Source organism: Leuresthes tenuis, unplaced genomic scaffold (genome assembly GCF_036924035.1).
Source record: "Leuresthes tenuis unplaced genomic scaffold, fLeuTen1.0.hap1 SCAF_4, whole genome shotgun sequence".
NCBI lineage: Eukaryota > Metazoa > Chordata > Actinopteri > Atheriniformes > Atherinopsidae > Leuresthes > Leuresthes tenuis.
The window spans coordinates 33,388,786-33,411,631 of NW_027325358.1; the positions used below are offsets into that span (position 1 = coordinate 33,388,786).

General features: G+C 42.3%; 1 protein-coding gene across 1 annotated transcript in view; it reads right to left on the bottom strand.

The window, feature by feature from the left end:
* The window catches only part of zdhhc5a (zinc finger DHHC-type palmitoyltransferase 5a), a 54,525-nt gene that overhangs the window by 14,006 nt on the left and 17,673 nt on the right, over positions 1–22,846 (bottom strand). The window contains exons 4-10 of the mRNA XM_072383536.1: positions 22,434–22,591; positions 14,825–14,997; positions 14,407–14,509; positions 14,152–14,243; positions 12,697–12,823; positions 6,625–6,730; positions 6,420–6,529 (exon numbers count right to left, since the gene is read on the bottom strand). Coding sequence (XP_072239637.1) covers positions 6,420–6,529; positions 6,625–6,730; positions 12,697–12,823; positions 14,152–14,243; positions 14,407–14,509; positions 14,825–14,997; positions 22,434–22,591 — 869 coding nt within the window. The remainder of the gene's footprint in view (positions 1–6,419; positions 6,530–6,624; positions 6,731–12,696; positions 12,824–14,151; positions 14,244–14,406; positions 14,510–14,824; positions 14,998–22,433; positions 22,592–22,846) is intronic.

Consider the following 22,846-nt stretch of genomic DNA (forward strand, 5'->3'; position numbering starts at 1 on the left):
TTTACACACCATGAAACTTCTGTCTATCTATTTCCCAAATTGTCCTACTCCCTCCCGGATCTAATAATGTGCGCCTGCCCCCAAGGGAATTCTTTTGCCTCAACACCTCGTGAGACAGAACGACCCAGGCCCGGGGGTGGGACCCGGCAGTGTGTGCCTGGTGGCCGGGCCTGTGCCCATGGGGCTCGGTCGGGCATAGCCCGAACACATGACGTGGGTCACCCTTCCGACGGGCTCACCACCCGTGGGAATTGTCGTGCCATGTGAGATGGGTAGTAGCTGAAGGCGGAGGCCTTCGCCGTCTGATCCTCGGCTACTGAAAATAGCTCTTAGGATGTGGAATGTCATCTCTCTGTTGGGGAAGGAGCCAGAGCTGGTGCACGAGGCTGAGCGGTTCCGGCTAGACATAGTCGGACTCACCCCTCTTGAGAGGGGTTGGACTCTCTTCCACTCTGGAGTTGCCCGTGGTGAGAGGCGCAGAGCAGGTGTGGGCATACTTATTGCCCACAACGAGACTCCCTCATTCTGCTGGGGGACTTCAATGCGTGGGGGCAATGACAGTGAGACCTGGAGGGGTGTGATTGGGAGGAACGGCCCCCCCGATCTGAATCAGAGTGGTGTTATGTTGTTGGACTTCTGTGCCATTCATGGACTGTCCATAACGAACACCATGTTCAGGCATAGGTGTGTCCATATGTGTACTTGGCACCAGGACACCCTTGGCCGCAGTTCGATGATAGACTTTGTGGTTGTATCATCGGACTTGCGGCAGAGCTTCAACCATATCCCGGGGGAGGTGGGGGGCATTGAGTTCGAATGGGCCATGTTCCTTGACTCCATTGTCGAGGCGGCTGATCGGAGTTGTGGTCATGCCTGTCGTGGCGGCAACCCCTGAACCCGCTGGTGGACACCAGTGGTGAGGGAAGCCGTCAAGCTGAAGAAGGAGTCCTATCGGGCCTTCTTGGCCAGTGAGACTCTGGAAGCAGCTGATGGGTACCGACAGGCCAAGCGGGCTGCGGCTTCGGCGGTTGCTGAGGCAAAAACTCGGGCCTGGGAGGAGTTCGGTGGACATCGGGGACAGTGCCTCTGGACTGGCAAATCGGGGTAGTGGTCCCCCTCTTTAAAAAAGGGGGACCGGAGGGTGTGTTCCAACTATAGGGGTATCACACTCCTCAGCCTCCCTGGTAAGGTCTATTCTGGGGTACTGGAGAGGAGGAGCCGTCGGACAGTCGAGCCTCGGATTCAGGAGGTGCAGTGTGGTTTTCGTCCTGGCCGTGGAACAGTGGACCAGCTCTATACCCTCGGCAGGATCCTGGAGGGTGCATGGGAGTTCGCCCAACCAGTTTACATGTGTTTTGTGGACTTGGAGAAAGCGTTCGACCGTGTGTCTCGTGGAGTCCTATGGGGGGTGCTCCGGGAATATGGAGTGCCGGACCCCTTGATAGGGGCTGTTATCTGTGTCACCGGTGTCAGAGTTCAGTCCACATTGACGGCAGTAAGTCGGACATGTTTCCAGTGAGGGCTACCCTTTGTCACCGATTCTGTTCGGGCCGTTTGGGTCTCTGTATGACCGGTGTCAGAGTTTGGTCCGCATTGCCGGCAGTAAGTCGGATACGTTTCCGGTGAGAGTTGGACTCCATCAGGGCTGCCCTTTGTCACCAATTCTGTTCCTAACTTTTATAGACAGAATTTCTAGGTGCAACCAGGGCGTTGAGGGTGTCCGATTTGGCGACCTCAGAATCGGGTCTCTGCTTTTTGCAGATGATATGGTTCTGTTAGCGTCGTCGGGCCGTGACCTTCAGCTCTCACTGGAGCGATTCGCAGCCGAGTGTGAAGCGGCTGGGATGAGAATCAGCGCCTCCAAATCCGAGACTATGGTTCTCAGCCGAAAGAGGGTGGAATGCTCTCTCCGGCTCGGGAATGAGATCCTTCCCCAAGTGGAGGAGTTCAAGTATCTCGGGGTCTTGTTCACGAGTGAGGGACGAATGGAGTGTGAGATTGACGGGCGGATAGGTGCGGCGTCTGCAGTGTTGCGGGCTCTGCACCGACCCGTCGTTGTGAAGAAGGAGCTGAGCCAGAAGGCGAAGCTCTCTATTTACTGCTCAATCTACGTTCCCATATGCACCTATGGTCACGAGTTGTGGGTAGTGACCGAAAGAACGAGATCGCGGCCAAAATGGGTTTCCTCCGCAGGGTGTCTGGACTCTCCCTTAGAAATCCGGGAGAGGCTCAGAGTAGAACCGCTGTTCCTCCGCATTGAGAGGAGTCAGATGAGGTGGCTTCTGGTTAGGATGCCCCCTGGAGGCCTCCCTGGTGAGGTGTTCCGGGCACGTCCCACTGGCAGGAGACCCCGGGGAAGACCCAGGACACGCTGGAGAGACTATATCTCTCGGCTGGCCTGGGAACGCCTCGGGGTCCCCCCGGAAGAGTTGCAGGAAGTGGCCGGGGACAGGGACGTCTGGGTTTCTCTGTTAAAGCTGCTGCCCCCGCGACCCGACCCCCGGATAAGTGGTAGATAATGGATGGATGGATAACTCTCTTAACAATTGATTATAAGGTACTTGCCTTAACATACACTAACAGACTAAAGAAAGGTCTATATGCTATAATTGCCGAAACCCAGACTGGATTTATGAAAAATCGTCATATTATCAATAACATTAGATTAATTTTGGACTTAATTGACTATGCTAGTGAAGTAAATTCTAATGCTCTTAACTTGTTTCCAGACTTTTATACAGCCTTTGACACAATTGAGCATACATTTCTTTTACACTCCCTTATAACATTTGGTTTTGAGCAAACATTTGTTGATATTGTCAATATGTTTTATAGAGAATTAACAACTCTGTGATAATCAATATGAATAAAACTAAAAGATTCCAAATTAAAAAGAGGTGTTCGGCAAGGCTGCCCTATTACACACTTTTTATTTATCTTAGTCATTGAATTGTTGCCAGTTAATAAATAAACAATTAACAATAAACAATAGATAAACAATTTGAAGGCATCTCAATTTTTGGTAGAGAATTAAAAATTTTCCAACTTGCTGATGACACAACTGTTTTTTTTAAAGGATAAACATCAATTGTCTAACTCTATTAACCAGCTTAACCAATTTTCAAATGCGTCAACTAAATTTGTCCAAATGTGAAATTCTGTCTCCACATAAATGCAATGATGCTGTGATCTGTAATATTCCAGTAAAGGAAACCATAAAGTATTTAGGTGTATTCGTAACTAAAAATCTTATTGCCAGGCAGCATTTAAATTTTTCAAACAGAATAACTAAAACCAGTTTTAATTCCTGGCTTCAAAGGGACTTGTCTGTCCTTGGCAGAGTTCTTCTCTCTAAAGCGACAGGCCTTTCTCGCTTTGTGTATCCATCCTTATCTCTTTTTGTTAATGATTTAACAGCTATAGAAATTAACAAAATTTTTCTAAACTTCATTTGGAAAAACAAATCACTAAACTTCATAGGAAACCTCTTGAAATTTAACTTTTTACCTAGCAAATTACCCATCAAATTATTCTAATTTCATCAGCAAGCCCTTCTGGCTTGAAAACTGGCTTTTGTCCACAATTTTTCACCCCACAAGGCCCTCCACTGGAATAACTGTGATATCTTAATTAGAAACAAATCCACATTAATTGGTTTAAAAGAGACATCAACCACCTCCTTAATCTTTTTGATAATACTGGCAATATATTATCTTATGAGCACTTTATGTTTGTTCATAGCTTTCCTGTTCCTTTCAGAGAATTTAACAAAATAACCAATGCTATTCCCAAAGAGTTAATTCAGCTTCTAAGAAGTCATTTGAGTTTGAATGAAGTTACGAAAGCTCTACCCATGCCTACATGGGAAGGAATTAAATTAACAGATAAAAAAATTTAACAACAGACATATATGCCAGTGCTTTCATAGAAAAAATTGTGTTGTACCTAGAGGTACATTTTATTGGAGAGCTCAAATTGATAACATAAACTGGAGAAGGGCCTGGCTCTTACCTCACAAGTACTGTGTTTCTAACAAAGCCAAAGAAGTACACTTTAAAATTTTACATATTACAACATATATCCCATTAACTGTATTATTGCTAAATTTACTTTTTGTAATGTAAAAAAAACCTCAGAAACGTCACATTTATTTTTTAGTTGTGACATATCCCAAAAGTTTTTTGAGTAACCTTGAATCTCACTTTTTCCGTTCAACTAATATTGTATGCACATTAAGATTAAAGGATATTATCTGCTATTACAGTAACTCTGAAAATTGCAATTTTCTACAGATGCTTAATTTTATAATCATATATGCAATTTTTTTCATTCACAAGCAAAAGTTAGCAAACTAAACCTAATATTACAAATTTTTTGTCAGAACTAAAATCTCTGATTGAATGCCTTAAATTAATTACCGTATTTTTTGGGCAGAAACATCGACAGTGCGCCTTAAAACGCGGTGCGCCTAATGTATGAATTAATTTTGGTTGTGCTTTCTGACCTAGAACCGTTTTTATGTGGTACACGGTGCTCAAAAATCTGTCAAAATGTTTTAGCACGGCCTTGATAAGCTACACTGCTTGATGGTTTGAGCATTACGACCACCGTAGTCACGAGCCCCGCCGAGTAATACGATCTGTGCTTCAACATTAAGGTGTGTGCATTCATTAATTTTCTATACCTGCTGCCCCAAAAATGGCTCCTGTTAAGAGACATGTTTACAAAGCGGATTTCAAAACTCAACGCTATCAGTCACGGAGTACAACAAGTGAGTTGAATAAAGTTTGACTTATCTGAGTTTTGTTTAATTTAATGCGCCTTATAACCCGGTGCGCTTTATGTATGAAAATAGACCCATTAGCAGTCAATCACTGATATTGCGCCATATAACCCAGTGCGCTTTATAGCCCAAAAAAATACGGTAATAATAAAAAAAAGCAATATACTTCTTTCTAATTAAAATAATTTTTTTATTTTTAATGTTCTTCTTTTTTTTATTCCTTTTTATTTAGTCATTTATTAAGTTTTTTACGATTCATTCATTTTGTATTACTGTATTTCCTTTCCTTAAATATGTATCTGTACTTATTCTGCTTAATTTTATCCTGTGATTGAGCAAATGAGCAAACAAGCGTGATATGGATAAACTGGCGGCACAACGGGGAACTAAACGGCTACTTTCTCACACGAAAAAGCTTTAAAACTTGATGTTACCAGCGCTATGGCGTAATTTCAAACAGAGTTTCAAGTGAGCTATGGCGAGGGGAGGTTCCCTTCCTGTTTATAAAATAAAAGCGCAGATTTTATCCTTCTTTTTCTTTATAATAAAAGACGGGTGTTTTTTTTTTTTCTTTATGAAAATGACCAGAAGTGCATTACTCACCACGGCTGGCTTGGGTAGCAAAAATCAAACTCTTTTTCACAAAGCCAAGGAAAATCAAGTGCTCTGACCACAGCTGCACAATGTGCCATTGAGCCCAGTCCAGCCCTAGCAGGTCCTGCCTTTCCCAGCCCCTAAACTGTCCTGTCCATCTCAGCCCCGCACAGCCCAGCCCAGCCCTTCAATTAAGTGTTTGAGTGTTTCTGTTTTGTTAATGTTGTTCCGTTGTGTTTTAATAAATTAAATTGTTCTATTCATTACCTTGAGGTTTACTTTTAGCTCAGTGTACAGAGTCGCTGAATGTATATTTTCAATGTAAAAACTTTTACTGAAACAGCAAATGTTCAAAAATATGTGTAAAATGATACTTAATCTCAGTTATAGACTAGCAACTGCTTTTTGACAGACATGGAAAAAATCTAAAGACCTCACCATTACACATTTCTATTCGAAAGGAAAAACAATATGAAGATGGAAACAAACTAAAAAGGAATTATGGGATAAATAGGGTCAATATTTGTACAGGTGGGAAGATCTGGAACGGATGTGGGTGCAAATACTAAGTAGATCCAATGACACCAAATCTATTACAATCTCTTGATTTGAGAAAAAAAAATCCCTCATTTAAATAGAGATTTACTGTTCAAATGAGGGACTCAATCAATATAGTGCAGCCAAGAAAGATTATTCTAGTCAGTAACTAAGGTTATTTTAGTATGACCCATGTCCAGAGCAAACCAAAAGGCAGATGGAAAAAAATCAAACTAAGGACAAGAGGGGGAAAACGCTTTTATAAAAATCACTTACTGATACTGATGAACAGTAATCCACTGAGAAACCAAACCAAAATGGCCAACAGGAAATCAAAAAGAAAAAAAAACATGCAGATTAATTAAATTAAAGAGATAAAAGAAGCAGAAGCAGGGAAAAATGGAACAGAAAACAAACAAACCATTTTCTCTCTTTATATATAAATGTGCTCTCTAAACTCTCCTTATATACCTCTGGCTATCTCTGTTGCTTGTGGGAACATTACCTGATTAGCATAAGCATGAGTGAGTGCTGTGTGGTTCTTGCCGGGGCTAAAAGTGGGCCTGTACTTGTACATAGTTGGGGTGGGAGGTGCTTTATTCAGCAGACTGCACTCTGCAGGAGAACAGTAAACATGGGTCATTGAAAAATCAACACAGAATCAGATTTATGTCTAAAACTATTGTATTACATGAATCAAAAATATTTACCCTCTGTGTTCCCCCTGGTGATTCCGGGGTAACGCAGCTCTGGTTTAGGAGGAGGAGGTTCAGCATCACATGACTGACTCTCCATCATCTCAAGACTGGACTTGGACTGGAAAGAAGGAAGATTACATAAAAATCAGGAACATAAATTTCAAGACTCAATCACTTGAATAATATGTAGGCACCTTTTCACTACTAAGTAAAAGTTAGAGAAGAAGCAACGGACTCATTCCACCCCTTTGTAGGACTGAATGCCAGAGGAAGTCCTTTCTGCCTGTGGCCATCATACTCTCAAATTCATCAAGGGAGGATTAGTGCGTCCTGAGGCCAAATACCAATGTCACTTTACCCTATATCACTTTACCCAATGCCACTTTACAATGCCACTTCTCCTAATCACTTGCTTGTTAGGGGTCTAGCAGCAAAGCTGCAGAACCCTATTGTTTTAGTAGCTTTTCTTATTATTCTTCTACTTTCCGCTGCAATTGAAGTCTATGGCAGCCCCATTAACGCAATGGTAAAAAGTTGTGAAATTTGGCCCATATTTTTAGGACATTCCCATTAGCAAACTCAACAAATTTGGTGCCCAAATTCAAAACTCTCTAGCGCCACCAACATGTCAAAGTTTGAAGCCCATTCAGCTAAATAACTTTTGACTCGTTGATCCAAATTTCAAAAACAAGGTATCGTTAGAATTCTTGGATCATGACGATTCCAACGCACCCTATGACGTCATTTTCCGTCTGACTAGATTTTCCGCCATCTTGGATTTTGTTGAAAACCTTAAAAAATTTTCCAGGTCTTTTTTGACCAATTCTCATGAAAATTGGCACAGAGTTTCGTTAGACCAATCCGCACAAAAGTTGCTCGTTTTTTTCTTCAATTTCAATGTTGTTCACCCACTACAACCAATCAAAGTTAGCGGCGACAACGCCAAAAAATACGTGAGGCCATATCTCAGCAACTGGTTGGTCTTTTGACATCAAACTTCTACCAGAGACTCATAACTCGTTCCCTAAGACGCCCAAGAATTTTTGTGACCTTTGACCTATAGGGGGCGCTATAAAATGCATTTTTGCTCATATCTTTGGACCCGTTTGTCCAAATTTCACAAATGATATGGTACCGTTGTACCGTTGTAATCCCTGGATATATCCGAGGTCAACCAATCCTATGACGTCATTCGCGCCATCTTGGATTTACCACCATTTTGAATTATGTCAAAAACCTTCAAAACGCATTACAGGTCACCCAGATTGTCTGATTTCCACGGGACTTGACATATAGAATCTTCAGACCAAGTCTCACATGAGCTTTCAAGTGTTACTTTTTAATTCGCTACCGTTTGCCCGTAGCAGCCAATCAAACTCAGCAATGACGCGCCAAACAGGACGTGAGGCCATATCTCAACAACCATTTGATCTTTTGACATCAAACTTATAACACAGACTCATGACCAAGTCTTTAAGAGGCCCAAGAAGTCTGGTGAACGTCCACCCAGTGGGGGCGCTATAAGTAGAAAAACTGCATTTTGCTCATAGCTTTGGAGCCGTTGGTTCAAATTGGACAAATGAGGTACCGTTGGAATCCCTGGATGAAGACGAGTTCATCTCAAACACCAAACCTGGTGTATGGACTCATGATGCCTTCTTGAGCAGCCGCAGGCTTACCTGCTGTTCTGCTAGACCCCGCCATCGCTGCTTGCAGCTATATTTCATTCTATTTTCTTTATTGAGGCTGCTATTTGCACACCGCACATATTGTACAGCAGTTACTTATGTTATTTTATGTTAGCTTTATTTGATTTTATTTGTCTATTTTATTTAGTACTTTACCCCTTGTTCCATAACTGTTGCACAGCAATTTCCCTCGGTATAAATATAGCCTCTTGAATCTCGAAAAGGAATAGAATATACAAATAATAATACTAAAACTAACTAAGCATAAAATATTTTTAAAAAAGAGTATATATATATATATATATACAGACAGGGGTTGGACAATGAAACTGAAACACCTGGTTTTAGACCACAATCATTTATTAGTATGATGTAGGACCTCCTTTTGCGGCCAATACAGCGTCAATTCGTCTTGGGCATGACATATACAAGTCCTGCACAGTGGTAAGAGGGATTTTAAGCCATTCTTCTTGCAGGATAGTGGCCAGGTCACTACGTGATGCTGGTGGAGGAAAACGTTTCTTGACTCGCTCCTCCAAAACACTCCAAAGTGGCTCAATAATATTTAGATGTGGTGACTGTGTAAGCCAAGGGAGATGTTCAACTTCACTTTCATGTTTATCAAACCAATCTTTCACCAGTCTTGCTGTGTGTATTGGTGCATTGTCATCCTGATACACGGCACCGCCTTCAGGATACAATGTTTGAACCATTGGATGCACATGGTCCTCCAGAATGGTTCGGTAGTCCTCGGCAGTGACGCGCCCATCTAGCACAAGTATTGGGCCAAGGGAATGCCATGATATGGCAGCCCAAACCATCACTGATCCACCCCCATGCTTCACTCTGGGCATGCAACAGTCTGGGTGGTAGACCGTAACTCTCCCGGATGTGGGGAAAACAGTAAAGGTGGACTCATCAGAGAACAATATATGTTTCACATTGTCCACAGCCCAAGATTTGCGCTCCTTGCACCATTGAAACCGACGTTTGGCATTGGCACAAGTGATAGCAGCCGGGCCGTGTACCGTATTTTTCGGACTATAAGCCGCAACTTTTTCCCCATTTTTCCCCCATTTTTCAACCCAGCGGGTTATATAACAGTGCGGCTTATCTATGGATTTTTACAGCTAACGGCCACTAGGGGGATACCTAAATCTATGGATTTTACCATCCACCATGTTGACGTCACATTTGCTTCAACACACAAGTAGCCGCGTGTGGGAACGCGGAGGTCCTCTGGAAGCAGACTTCTACCGGAGTGGTACGAGACAGAACGACAGCGAGAAAAACGGCCATTTTGAGCGCAAGACAGTTTGTGAGACACCCTCATTATGGAAAACAAACGTAGAAATGCATATGATGCAGCTTTTAAGTTAAAGGCAGTCAATTTAGCAGTAAACGAAGGAAATAGAACTGCTGCACGTAACCTTGGAATCAACGAGTCAATGGTGAGACGTTGGAGACGCCAGCAGGAAGAATTGTCTCAATGCAAAAAGTCAAAAAAAGCTTTCAGAGGTCACAAAAGCAAATGGCCTGAACTTGAAGACGTTCTCGAAGATTGGGTGAACACACAAAGAACAGACGGCCGAGGTGTTTCGACCGTGCAGATCCGACTGAAGGCCAAAGCAGTCGCCACCGAAATGAAAATTGAACATTTTAGAGGTGGACCATCCTGGTGTTTCCGATTTATGAAGCGAAAGGGACTGTCCATCAGGGCGCGGACGACTGTGTGCCAGCAACTCCCTCCCGACTACCAGGAAAAAATAACAAACTTTGGCGAATTCACACAAAGAAAGATAGAGGAATACTCCATCGGACCGGACCAGATCATAAATATGGATGAAGTGCCATTAACATTTGACCTGCCTCTCACTAGGACTGTTAACAAGAAAGGTGAATCGTCCGTCACGTTGAGAACCACTGGACATGAGCGAACACATTTCACTTGTGTTCTTGGCTGCACAGCATCTGGAGTGAAGCTTCCGCCAATGGTGATTTTTAAGAGGACTACAATGCCAAAAGAAAAGATCCCAAACGGCATCTCCTTTAAAGTCAACAAGAAAGGGTGGATGATGGAAAGCGTAATGAAGGAGTGGCTGAATGAGTGCTACGTCAAACGCCCTGGAGGATACTTTCGGCAAAAAAAAGCTTTGCTAGTTTTGGACAGTATGAGGGCGCATATAACAGATTCGGTTAAAGCAGCCATCAAGAGCACAAACTCTGTTCCAGCTTTGATTCCTGGGGGCACAACGAAGCATCTGCAGCCACTCGACATCAGTGTCAATCGTGCGTTCAAAGTGGCACTACGCGTTCAGTGGGAGGCGTGGATGACGAGGGGTGATAAATCGTTCACCAAAACGGGTCGCATGAGAAAAGCCACCTTCGCACAAGTTTGCGAGTGGATCCTGATGGCGTGGAGGAGTGTAAAAAAATCCACAATCACCAACGGGTTCAGAAAGGCTGGACTGCTGCGTGATGGAGAGGAGGACGCCGCCACACCTGAGGCCTTTCTGAGGCTGTTCGATTCCGACAGTGACGAAGAGGAGTTCGTTGGTTTTGAGAGCGACATCGAAAGAGAGGGGAGAGTGGCTGACGAAGCCCTGAACCTATTTGTTTCCGACACGGAAGATGAGGAATTTTGTGGTTTTAGTGCGGAGGAAGAAGACGAAGATTAGGATTAATGACTTGACTTTTCTGGTTACAGCCGTGTACTTCACCAAAGATGAAGAGGAGGGTTACCGTAATAACTTTTCTGGTAGGCTGATAAGCGTTTTTTTTAAGCAGCCGTGTTACTGCAATTTTAGGTTTACTGTCGTGTTACAGGCACTTTATTTGTTGATGATGTTGATGAAGAGGAGGATTACGGTAATAACTTTTCTGGTAGGCTGATAACCGTTTTTTTAAGCAGCCGTGTTACTGCAATTTTAGGTTTACTGTCGTGTTACAGGCACTTTATTTGTTGATGATGTTGATGAAGAGGAGGATTACGGTAATAACTTTTCTGGTAGGCTGATAACCGTATATTTTAAGCAGCCGTGTTACTGCAATTTAGACTTACTGTCGTGTTACAGGCATTTTATTTGTTGTTGTAGCTTTATATGTTCTGTATCTTCTGTAGCTACTATTGCACTAAATGGTTGAAAACGTTATGCAACTTGTGTTGAAATGTTAATAAATAGAAGCTTCCCCAAACAGTCTCTTTCCCAACAATCCCCTCTGTGCACGAACCATATGGTAATTAAACATAAAAAACCTGCGGCTTATAGTCAGGTGCGGCTTGTATATGTACAAATAATGCAATTTAGCTTCTGCGGCTTATATTCAGGTGCGGCTAATAGTCCGGAAAGTACGGTATATTGACCCTGTGGAGCTCCCGACGGACAGTTCTGGTGGAAACAGGAGAGTTGAGGCGCATATTTAATTCTGCCGTGATTTGGGCAGCTGTAGTTTTATGTTTTTTGGATACAATCTGGGTTAGCACCCGAACATCCCTTTCAGACAGCTTCCTTTTGAGTATGATTCCAAATCCAGACCTCCATGGGATAATAATTTGGATTTACAATGATCAACGCATTCCACTATGTAAAGAATAACGACTTTCAACTGGAATATTTAATTCATTGAAATCTAGGAAGTGTTATTTTAGTGTTCCCTTTATTTTTATGAGCAGTGTATATACATAAAAAAATTAATAAATGAACAATATCTTTTTGAGCCTGACTGCTGTTTGATAAACATTATATATGAACAAATCATTAGAACTTACGTTTATTTGTATTATTACAGATAGAAAAGGATCAGTCGAATAAATGTCCTTTTGACAGATACAGCTCAAGCTGCAGATTATTTCCCACCTGCAGAATAGCCTCGTCTGAGTGGCAATGTTCCCTTGTATTATTAATTACTTGTACACTACTTTGTTGATCCATTTTGAACATTTTAAATAATTAAAGTGGAGCTAAAAAACAGAAACTAGCTCCTTAAGCGAGAGGAAAGAATTCTGATACAACAATGTTCAATGAGTATTCATTTAAGCTCAGCAATATTGTGTCTTTTAAAATTTTCTTGTATTTTTTAAAGATCAAACTTATCTTTTATGTATTTTCTTTCTGTCATCTTTCTGTCTAAATTATTAGCATAAGATATTGAATACCCCATATAAGTCAGGCTGTGTTGTGTTTACTGATGCCACCTTACAGGATTTCAGAGATTGAATTTTCAAGTGCTTTTAAAGCTCTTGCTGCCATCTGGATCTACCTATATGCAAAGTAATCAAGAGCAGATTTAAAGTTCAAGCCCAGAATGAATGCATAACATTTGTTAACTAACCCCCACCCCGCCAATGAATCACATAATGATAACAGGGTAGCATTTATGACACTGCTTTTCTTACCCTGTGCAGGTCCCCCTGTATGCCATTGTCCAGTATTTTTGCCGCCAGCTGAGCCTCTGTCAGCTGAGGACGCAGGAATGGAGGCTGCACACTCACACTCTGCACACACTTTTTCCTGCCCAAGTACCTGCAGATACACCACATTGTTAATACCAACCACTACACATACAAAACTGTGTCAGACTAGAGACTCACATGCAAAGATTTTCTTTATCACCAATGCAATTCACAAATATAAAACATTTCTTAGGTTCCTTGAGGCAGCTAATAAATGTATTCCCAGTAACATTAATGAAGCCTAATTCATTCAAGTTGGAACATTTTCTATTGGAAAATGAGCTAATCATTTGAAATAAAATTACTGGTTACTATTGTGTTAAAAAAAATGTTAAACTGCACACAAAGTGTACTAGTGGTCATACAATTATATGAGAGAGTGATGTGTTTCACAGAAATCAGTCAGCATCTTAAGGTGGACATGCAGTCATGTAAGTACACTGCAAGCTACACAGCAAAGCATGTGATAAACTCTGCAAAAACACGTAGGGTGGCTGTAGCTCAAGAGGAAGCACATTTGCCTACCAATCAGAAGGTTAGACTGTGGCTTCCCTGGGCCATATGTTGAAGCATCCTTGGGCAAGACACTGAACCCTACGTTGCCTACCGATGCATCTATCGGTGCATGAATGTGTATGAATGTAGTAGGAGGTACTGTGTAGCTCTCTGGACTAAGGCATGCTGTATGAGTGAATGGATGAAAGTGGCATGTAGTGTTAAAGAGCTTTCAGTAGTCAGCTAGATTAGAAAAGCGCTATACAAGTACAGTCTATTTACCATTTAATGTTTGATGTGTGCAGACTGTATGGTGAAGTTCATACTTAATTGTAGTAGGCTGCGACTGTGAAGACCAGCACAGATCTGAAGTGTTACGCTTATGTACAGAAGGTTTCATGAATTGAACGACTGAAAAATTACTAATCTCTTTTACTATTTTGTGTATCCATAAAGTCACTGGTTTGCTTCTTACTAAAACGTTGTAATTCCTACTCTATTTCCTTCCATGACGCATCTTTTGGTCTGAGGTGGAGCCCTCGTCATACAATCGAGACTTCTGCTGCCACAACTGAACAAAATTTGAATATTTGTTTCACAATTTACATTTAGGTTGTTTGCCTTCCATTTAGACAGTTTCATTTACTTGTTTTAGGCCCTGTGATGGACTGGCGACCCACTGGTATATGCTTTGATTTGAGAAAACCAAGAAGCACATCCTGCTTTTCTGGCGCATTAACCAACTGAAATATTAGCAAAGCTGTTAATCGGCATTAATTGGCCATTGCTGACATCACTGATGCTTGGTGGTGTATACTTCAAAGAATAATGGCAACAAATGAGGAACTGCTAAGTTATGTAATATCTGAAACTAGTGAAATGAAAAAGAAAAATAACACTCACCTAGGTGCCTGTGAGCTGCAAAGGACATTAGAAACATTCTTCCAACAGCCATTGGTGAAAGGGTTAACACCCCCTCTGAACTTCCCTGTCACCTAAAGAAAGAGAAGACAAGAAGAAAGTTGCACATGAGGTGATAAGTAGTTATATAATGTTCTCCAGTGCATTTACTACAGGACCTCTGTGACTAATCTGTAGGATCACTTTACCACTTTACCTGACTCTGATGTATTCACACTGAAATAAAAAGTGATCTACCTGTTCATTGGTTGTCCTGCCTCTGGCTACTAGTACTATGTGGAAACCAGTGAGGCCGGCAACAGGGATGAAGAACAAGCCTGCTACACACATTACTGCAAGCCTGAAGGCACAAGGAGTCAAGGAATATTTCCGAATATTACATTCAACAAAAAAGGCTCACAGAGGGTATCCTATTAGATTTCATGTGAGAGTGACCATTGCATGTAACTAATTCTAAAGGATAAATAGATAGTTTAGCCTGGTGGTGATATTAGATTACATTAGGCTAGGCAAATTACTTGTGTTAGAATGTTGACTAAATTATCCGATAGCACATTATTAGACATTTGATACAAACAAAACTTCTGACTGTTAGAAACCTAACAGTTGGTAGTATAAAATGGGGAGTAAAAATGCATGGGACATTAAAGGATACGTGACAATGGAGTGCAGGCGATCCATGCTCTGGCGATGGTAGAGGATAAAGAGCAGGCCAAAGCCAAACACGGCCATGATGTGAGCCGTCAGAGACAGGAGGAAAAGGAAGAAGTAACGGTAGTTTCTCCTGCCGATGCAGTTGTTCACCCATGGACAGTGATGGTCAAAATCCTACATAAAGAAGATTAGGATTAAGACTGTGCAGATGGAGAGTTGGTCTGAAAGGCATTTGTTTGTATAATTCAACAGTATACAATAATAGGAAATGTTTCTATCATCTCTATCTTACTGGTATAGAGACTGACAATTGAGATTTTAGTGTGGAAGACTGGCAGGTCCAACAAAAGAGCCTGTTAGTGTCCTACGTTGTGTGACATTTTGCAAACAGATTCTGGGGAGCTGCACAGCAGTGTACTTGTCCTGTTGGATCTCAGTGCTGCATTTGATACGATTGATTCTATTGGGATTAAAGGAACTGCATTAGGCTGGTTTAAATCATATTTATCTGAAAGATTCCAGTTTGTTCTTGTAAATGACGAATCTTCCTCATACACCAGAGTAAGTCATGGAGTTCTTCATGGTTCTGTGCGTGGACCGATTCTCTTCACTTTATACATGCTTCCATTAGGTAACATTATTAGACAGCATGGCATATATCTCCATTGCTATGTAGATGATACTAAGCTGTACTTATCGATGAAACCAATAGATTGGTCAGACTGCAAGCATGTCTTAAAGACATAAAGACCTGGATGACTCAGACCTGTCAGCTTCTAAATTTAGACAAAACTGAAGTCGTTATCTTTGGATCTGAGCACGTCAGGGAGAAATTGTCTAGCTATATTATTACTCTAGATTGCATTTCCTTGGCTTCTAGTACTACAGTGAGGAACCTTGGAGTTATTTTTTAGCACAATTTGTCAATTGATGCACATATAAAACAGGTTTCTAGGACTGCCTTCTTTCACCTTCATATTATTGTCAAAATTAGGAACATATTGTCTCAGAGTGATGCAGAAAAACTAGTTCATGCATTTGTTACTTCAAGATTGGACTACAGTAATTATCATTTTTGGACTGTCCCACAAATTCTCTGAAAAGCCTTCAGCTTATCCAAAATGCTCCATCCAGAGTTCTGATGAGAACTAAGAGGAGAGATCATATTTCTCCAGTTTTAGCTTCCCTTCATTGGCTCCCTGTTAAATTCAGAATAGACTTTAAAATTCTTCCCTTCACAAAGGTCTTAATGAACAAGCTTCATCACATATTAAAGATCTCATTGTTAGATACATACGTGGACAAAATTGTTGGTACCCCTCAGTTAAAGAAGGAAAAACCCACAATTCTCACTGAAATCACTTGAAACTTACAAAAGTAACAAATGAAAATTTATTGAAAATTAAATAATCAAAATCAGCCATTACTTTTGAATTATTGATTAACATAATTATTTAAAAAAAAAAAACTAATGAAATAGGGCTGGACAAAAATGATGGTCCCCATAACTTAATATTTTGTTGCACAACCTTTTGAGGCAATCACTGCAATTAAACGATTTCTGTATTTGTCAATGAGCGTTCTGCAGCTGTCAAAAGGTATTTTGGCCCACTCCTCATGAGCAAACTGCTCCAGTTGTCTCAGGTTTGATGGGTGTCTTCTCCAAATGGCATGTTTCAGCTCCTTCCACAGATGTTCAATGGGATTCAGATCTGGGCTCATGGAAGGCCACTTTAGAATAGTCCAACGCTTTTCTATCAGCCATTCTTGGGTGTTTTTGGCTGTGTGTTTTGGATCGTTGTCCTGTTGGAAGACCCATGACCTGCGACTGAGACCAAGCTTTCTGACATTAGGCAGCACATTTCTCTCCAGAATGCCTTGATAGTCGTCAGATTTCATTTTACCTTGCACACATTCAAGACACCCTGTGCCAGATGCAGCAAAGCAGCCCCAAAACATTGCTGAGCCTCCTCCATGTTTCACCGTAGGGACAGTGTTCTTTTCTTCGTATGCTTGGTTTTTGAGTCTATGAACATAGAGTTGATGTGCCTTACCAAAAAGCTCCAGTTTGGTCTCATCTGTCCAAAGGACATTCTCCCAGAAGCTTTGTGGCTTGTCGACATGCAGTTTTACAAATTCCAGTCTCGCTTTTTTATGATTTTTTTTTTCCAGTAGTGGTGTCCTCCTTGGTCGTCTCCCATGAAGTCCACTTTGGCTCATACAACGACGAATGGTGCGATCTGACACTGATGTACCTTGGCCTTGGAGTTCACCTTTAATTTCTTTGGAGGTTGTCCTGGGCTCTTTGGATACAATTCGAACGATCTGTCTCTTCGATCTGTCATCAATTTTCCTCTTGCGGCCACGTCCAGGGAGGTTGGCTACTGTCCCGTGGGTCTTGAACTTCTGAATAATATGAGCCACTGTTGTCACAGGAACTTCAAGCTGTTTAGAGATGGTCTTATAGCCTGCACCTTTAAGATGTTTGTCTATAATTTTTTTCGGATGTCCAGGGACAATTCTCTCCTCCACTTTCTGTTGTCCATGTTCAGTGTGGTACACACCTTTTCACCAAACAGTGACTACTTGTCTCTCTTTAAATAGGCAGACTGACTGATTATGAGTTTGGAAACACCTGTGATGTCAATTAAAGGACACACCTGAGTTAATCATGTCACTCTGGTCAAATAGTTTTCAATCTTTTATAGAGGTACCATCATTTTTGTCCAGCCCTATTTCATTAGTTTTTTTTTTTTAATAATTATGTTAATCAACATTTCAAAGGTAATGGCTGATTTTCATTATTTAATTTTCAATGAATTTTTATTTATTGTTACTTTTGTAAGTTTCAAGTGCTTTCAGTGAGAATTGTGGGTTTTTCTTCTTTAACTGAGGGGTACCAACAATTTTGTCCACGTGTGTATTTCCCCAAATGAGCAAATGAGTTTCTAAAAATAGAAGGGGGGGTAGAGCCTTCAGTTATCAGGCCCCTCTCTTGTGGAATAAGCTGCCAGGAAATGTCTGGGAAGCAGATGGGGTGATGGCGGTAGCTGAGGCTGAGTTCTTCCTGAAGTCCACAACCATCTCCACTGTCTTTTGAGCGTTTAGCTCCAGGTTGTTCTCCCTGCAACAGGTCGCGGTTTGGTAATGATGGTCAGCCTCCCACCTGTAGGCGGACTCGTCACCGCCAGAGATAAGTCCGATGAGAGTGGTGTCGTCCGCGAACTTCAGGAGCTTGATGGACTGATGACTGGAGGTGCAGCTGTTGGTGTACAGGTAGAAGAGCAGAGGAGAAAGAACACAGCCCTGGGGGGAGCCAGTGCTGATGAGCTGTGAGTCGGAGACATGTTTTCCCAAGCTTCACATGCTGTAATCTACCTGCAGGAGAGGTCAGGCATACTCAGCTGGAATAGCTTCACCTGGGATGATTGTGTTGAAGGCAGAGCTGACATCCACAAACAGGATCCTGGCGTAGGTACCTGCGTATTCCAGGTGCTGGAGGATGTAGTGAAGAGCCAGATTGACTGCATTGTCTACAGACCTGTTGGCTCTGTAGGCTAACTGTAAGGCGTCCAGGAGGGTGTCAGTGATCTCTTTCAGGTGTGAAAGCACAAGGCGCTCAAAGGACTTCATAACCACAGAGGTCAGGGCGACGGGTCTGAAGTCATTAAGTCCTGTGGACCTTGGCTTCTTGGGAACAGGAATAATAGTGGAGGTCTTGAAGCAGGTTGGCCCGTGACAGGTCTCCAGCGAGGTGTTAAAAACACTGGAGACAGCTGATCAGCGCAGTGCTTCAAGGTGGATGGACAGACAGAATCTGGTCCAACAGCTTTCCGGGGCTTCTGTCTCCTGAAGAGTTTGCTGATGTTTCTCTCACGTATGGAAAGAGTCATCACTGAGGTGGATGGAGGAGAGATGGGGTAGTGGAGGTGTGGCTGGGCAGAGGAGGCCTGGTGGTGGAAGAAGCCACAGAGGTGTAGGTGCAGCTTGGCAGAGGAGGCCAGACGGAAGAAGCTGATGGAGAAGTGGAGGTATAGCTGGTCCGAAGAGGCCTGGTGATGGGAGCTGCCGCAGAGATGGAGGTATAGCTGGGCAGAGGAGGTCTGGCAGTGGGAGCCACTGCAGAGATGGAGTTGCAGCTAGACAGCGGAGGCAGTATGGAGGTAGCAGCTGGAGTGGTTGAAGTGGAGGGAGCAGCAACAGAGGTGGAAAAAGCCACACTATTAAACATGTTCTAATATTTGTTGAAGGTATTGGTCCACATCACCTTTCACAGTTTTTTTCAGTTTTTACCCAGTGGTGGTCCTCATCCCCCTCCACACCTCCCTGGTGTTATTGTTCTCCAGCTGACCTTTTCTTTTTCTTTTTTTTAACTCCACCGTAGCTCAATGTAATATTTTTTTTAGCTCCTGTTGAACACTCCTCCGCTTTTCACTATCCCTGTCCTGGAATGCCCTATTCTTCTGGTTCAGGAGGTCTTTGATGTCACTGATGAACCACAGTTTATTAGTAGGAAAGCACTGTATAATGCTCACTGGAATCACAGTGTCCCAACAGAAGTTAATGTAGTCTGTGATGGTGCTGTCCGTGATGGTGCTGACCCTCCTGTCCATATCTATGTCCTTTTCCTCCTCCTCCAGCAGTGCAGCCCAGTACGTGACATCAAAGCAGTCTCTCAGTACATCTCTGCCTCTGGTGACCACTTCCTGAAAGATTTGGTGGTAACAGTCTTTATACACAAGGTCTGTATGTGGGCTGAAAATGGACCATGCTGTGATCAGATCTACCCAGTGGTGGAAAAGACACTGCCCCGTAAGCCTCCTTCACATTAGCATAGAGCATATTTAATGTCCTATCTCCACGTGTTGGACAGTCCACATACTGTACAAAACCAGTCAGGCACAAGACAGAGAGACGTAATTGAAATCCCCTGTGATTATAATGTATGCTTCAGGCAGACGCTGTTGTAGGAGTATGATAATTCTCTCAGTGCATAGAACGTACGGACACCAACTGACAGAAGTTCAATGTCTGGACAGCCTACCCTCTCCTTAACGATTACATTACAGGGGTTAGCCCAACGCTGATTAAAAAAAATAGGAAAATGCCCCTCCTCTATCCCAGATCTCTATCCGATCATGGTTGTGAAGCCGGGTATATCCACACAAGTCCGGTGTGTTGTTGTTCAGCAAGGACTCAGACGGACAGATCAAACTGCTCTCCCTGTACAGCCATTGGTTCCGAACAAGCACTTCCAGCTCTTCATACTTGTTTGGCAGTGAGTTAGCATTTCCTATCAACACCGAGGGTAGAAAAGGCTTGTACCTTCACCTCCTATTGTGCCTCTTTGCCTTTAAGTTAGCCTCAGCTCTGCATCCACAGTACAGCTTCCTGAGCTCAGTCGGAATATGATTTTTTTTTCCCCGTGTCCAGTTCTTCACAGGCCAACAGTTCTCCTCTATTGTACACTGCTCTATTTGTAGGAGTGCACATTGTCCAATAAAATAAGTAAAAACAAATAAAAACTACAAACAGCGAAAAATCTCAATAAAAATAAATAAAAATTTCAGAGCTAGTCAGACTTGCTGCGGATAAGACCAGCGCATGGCACAGCAACCAAACAAATGACAACTTCATGTCGTCCATGAAGATGAAATTAGGCCTGTGTTGTTCATGCAGGGGCACAATGACTGGATTAATGATGTTATTTAGGTAGTATGGGCTTGTCACTGTACCATTCACAAAATATAGGGCAGATCTGTACTGACTAGACACACCTGCCCACACTGTAACACTACCATCACCAAAGGCTCGTCTGGTGACAACAGTGGCTGATGCATAGCGCTCGCCAACATCTATGGCGGCCATCATTTCTGCTCAGCGTGAATAAACTTTCATCAGAGAATAGCACAGAGTCCTACTGGTCCCTCTTCCAGCATAAATACTCCCTGGTCCATGCAAAACGATGACTGTGGCTGGTGGTATGGTGAGGTACCGCACCTAGGTCATCTAGCATGCAGACCACGCTGATGTAAACGGTTTTGAATGGTCTGACGTGACACTTGGGTGCTTCTCAACTCCTTTAAATGTACCTGGAGTGGCATTCATCATCCGATTCCACAAGGCACTGTTCACAATGAAGCGCTCATCAGTGTAGCATGTGGCCAAAGGACTTCTTTGCCTTTCTGTGACTCTTCCAGTCTCTCTATATCTCTGTTGCAACCTGCTAATGACACTCTGCGACTCTCTTAGCTTAGTGGCCACATTCATCTTAGAACATCCTGTTTGAAGCCTTGCAATGGAAAGGTACTGTTGATCAATGGTTAGATGTCGTCTTGGTCTCATGATGTCAAAATGTGAACAGCATGATGAGGAGTACTGTTTAAATAAAAATTCTAATTGAACCAGGAAATTTATTGGTTGATTCATGGATCAAACACCTGTTGTGAATTTTGCCATTAAGCTCCTTGTTAGAGAACAGCAACTTGTGCAAAAGGTACTGAAACATTGAACAATTGGACATGTGCATTCTAAAGTTTACAGAAGGTCAAATTAAATTCACTTATAAAGGCTATAAAGGATTTTAGGTTCATCTTGAAAATTCACCCAAAAGCCAAATATCCCTAACTTTTTGTGAGGAGTGTATGTCACGCTTTTCCTCATTTTGCCACCCACCTTAATTTCTCATGTGACATTATGTACATTTGATATTATTGTTGTCTTTAACATGTCCTTTGAATTGTGTTATGGTGTTTGTTGTCCCTTCTTTTCGGTCTTCTCAAACCCCAGCTGGTCGAGGCAGATGGCCACCCTTCCCGAGTCTGGTTCTGCCAGAGGTTCATATGCCTCATGTGCATGCTCAGGACGGGGGATTGGACCAAAGCGAAGTTTCAGTGCATTCTGTTGGTTTCCTTAGCTGAGAAATTGTTTTTGAATTGGCTCTGTATATATGAATTGGATTAATTTAGAATTTAATTAGATTATGATTACAATGAATTGGACTTTAATTGGCTTGAATTGGACTGTATTATTGAAGTGCCTTGAGATGACATTTATTGCGATTTTGCGCTATATGTCTAAAATAAAATAAACCTCAACTACCAGGCAAATGTGTAGGGTACACTACACATATGCATGTTGATTTAAGTAGTATATACACTACGTAACCCCAAGAGTATAAATCAAGGTTAACTGCATCTGTATAAGGCCTTGATCCTCAGTGCCCGTGGGGTGGAAACAAGAACTGGAGCTTGAATATATTGAGGGCAGATCATGCATCTGAAGATGTCTACACATAGGATCTTGGGTATCTGGTTGAAACAGGTGACGACAAGACACCTCTTCCTTTTTCCACAAATTCCTTTTTTTAAACTTTCTGAATGCAGTAGATCAACACGAACACTCCTTTGTCCAACCGAGTGTGTCAAAGGAAAGCTGTGTTTCAGGAAACAATTGCTTAACTGAGTTCTGTCAAAATATCTGAAACAGATTAGACTCTTGATGTATGACAATGATAACGTGGTCCGTCCTGGGATAGATTTTGGAAATTGATTCACAGTATGCACAAAAAACAAGATACCACAAGGTATATTGTGTTCATGTGGACACACCTCTACACAGTTGTCACAGACGGAGCAGTGGGAACACCGGGGAGGCCTGTAAAAACGGCAGGTTGAACACCACTTCATCCTGACCTGGATTCCCCTAATCTCCACAGTCTTGTAGAGCGGTGCACGAAAATCATCCTCCTTGTCCTCATCCTCTTCGGCTATGCAGAAAATACACAAACAGGATATGGCTTGCACTGCAAAGACCGCTAAAAAATTGTTTCCTGATATCATTTAATTTTCAGAAACTGCTCCATTCTAGCAATAAATAATATAGAACTTAAGCATTATGGATTTAAAGTGTCATCAGAGAAAATATGAACATTAACACAGACTGAACTCGCAATCTGTATGTTGCATCACACCAAGCAGAAGATTTACAATGAAGGGTTCAAAAACAGCATGATTGTTATGTT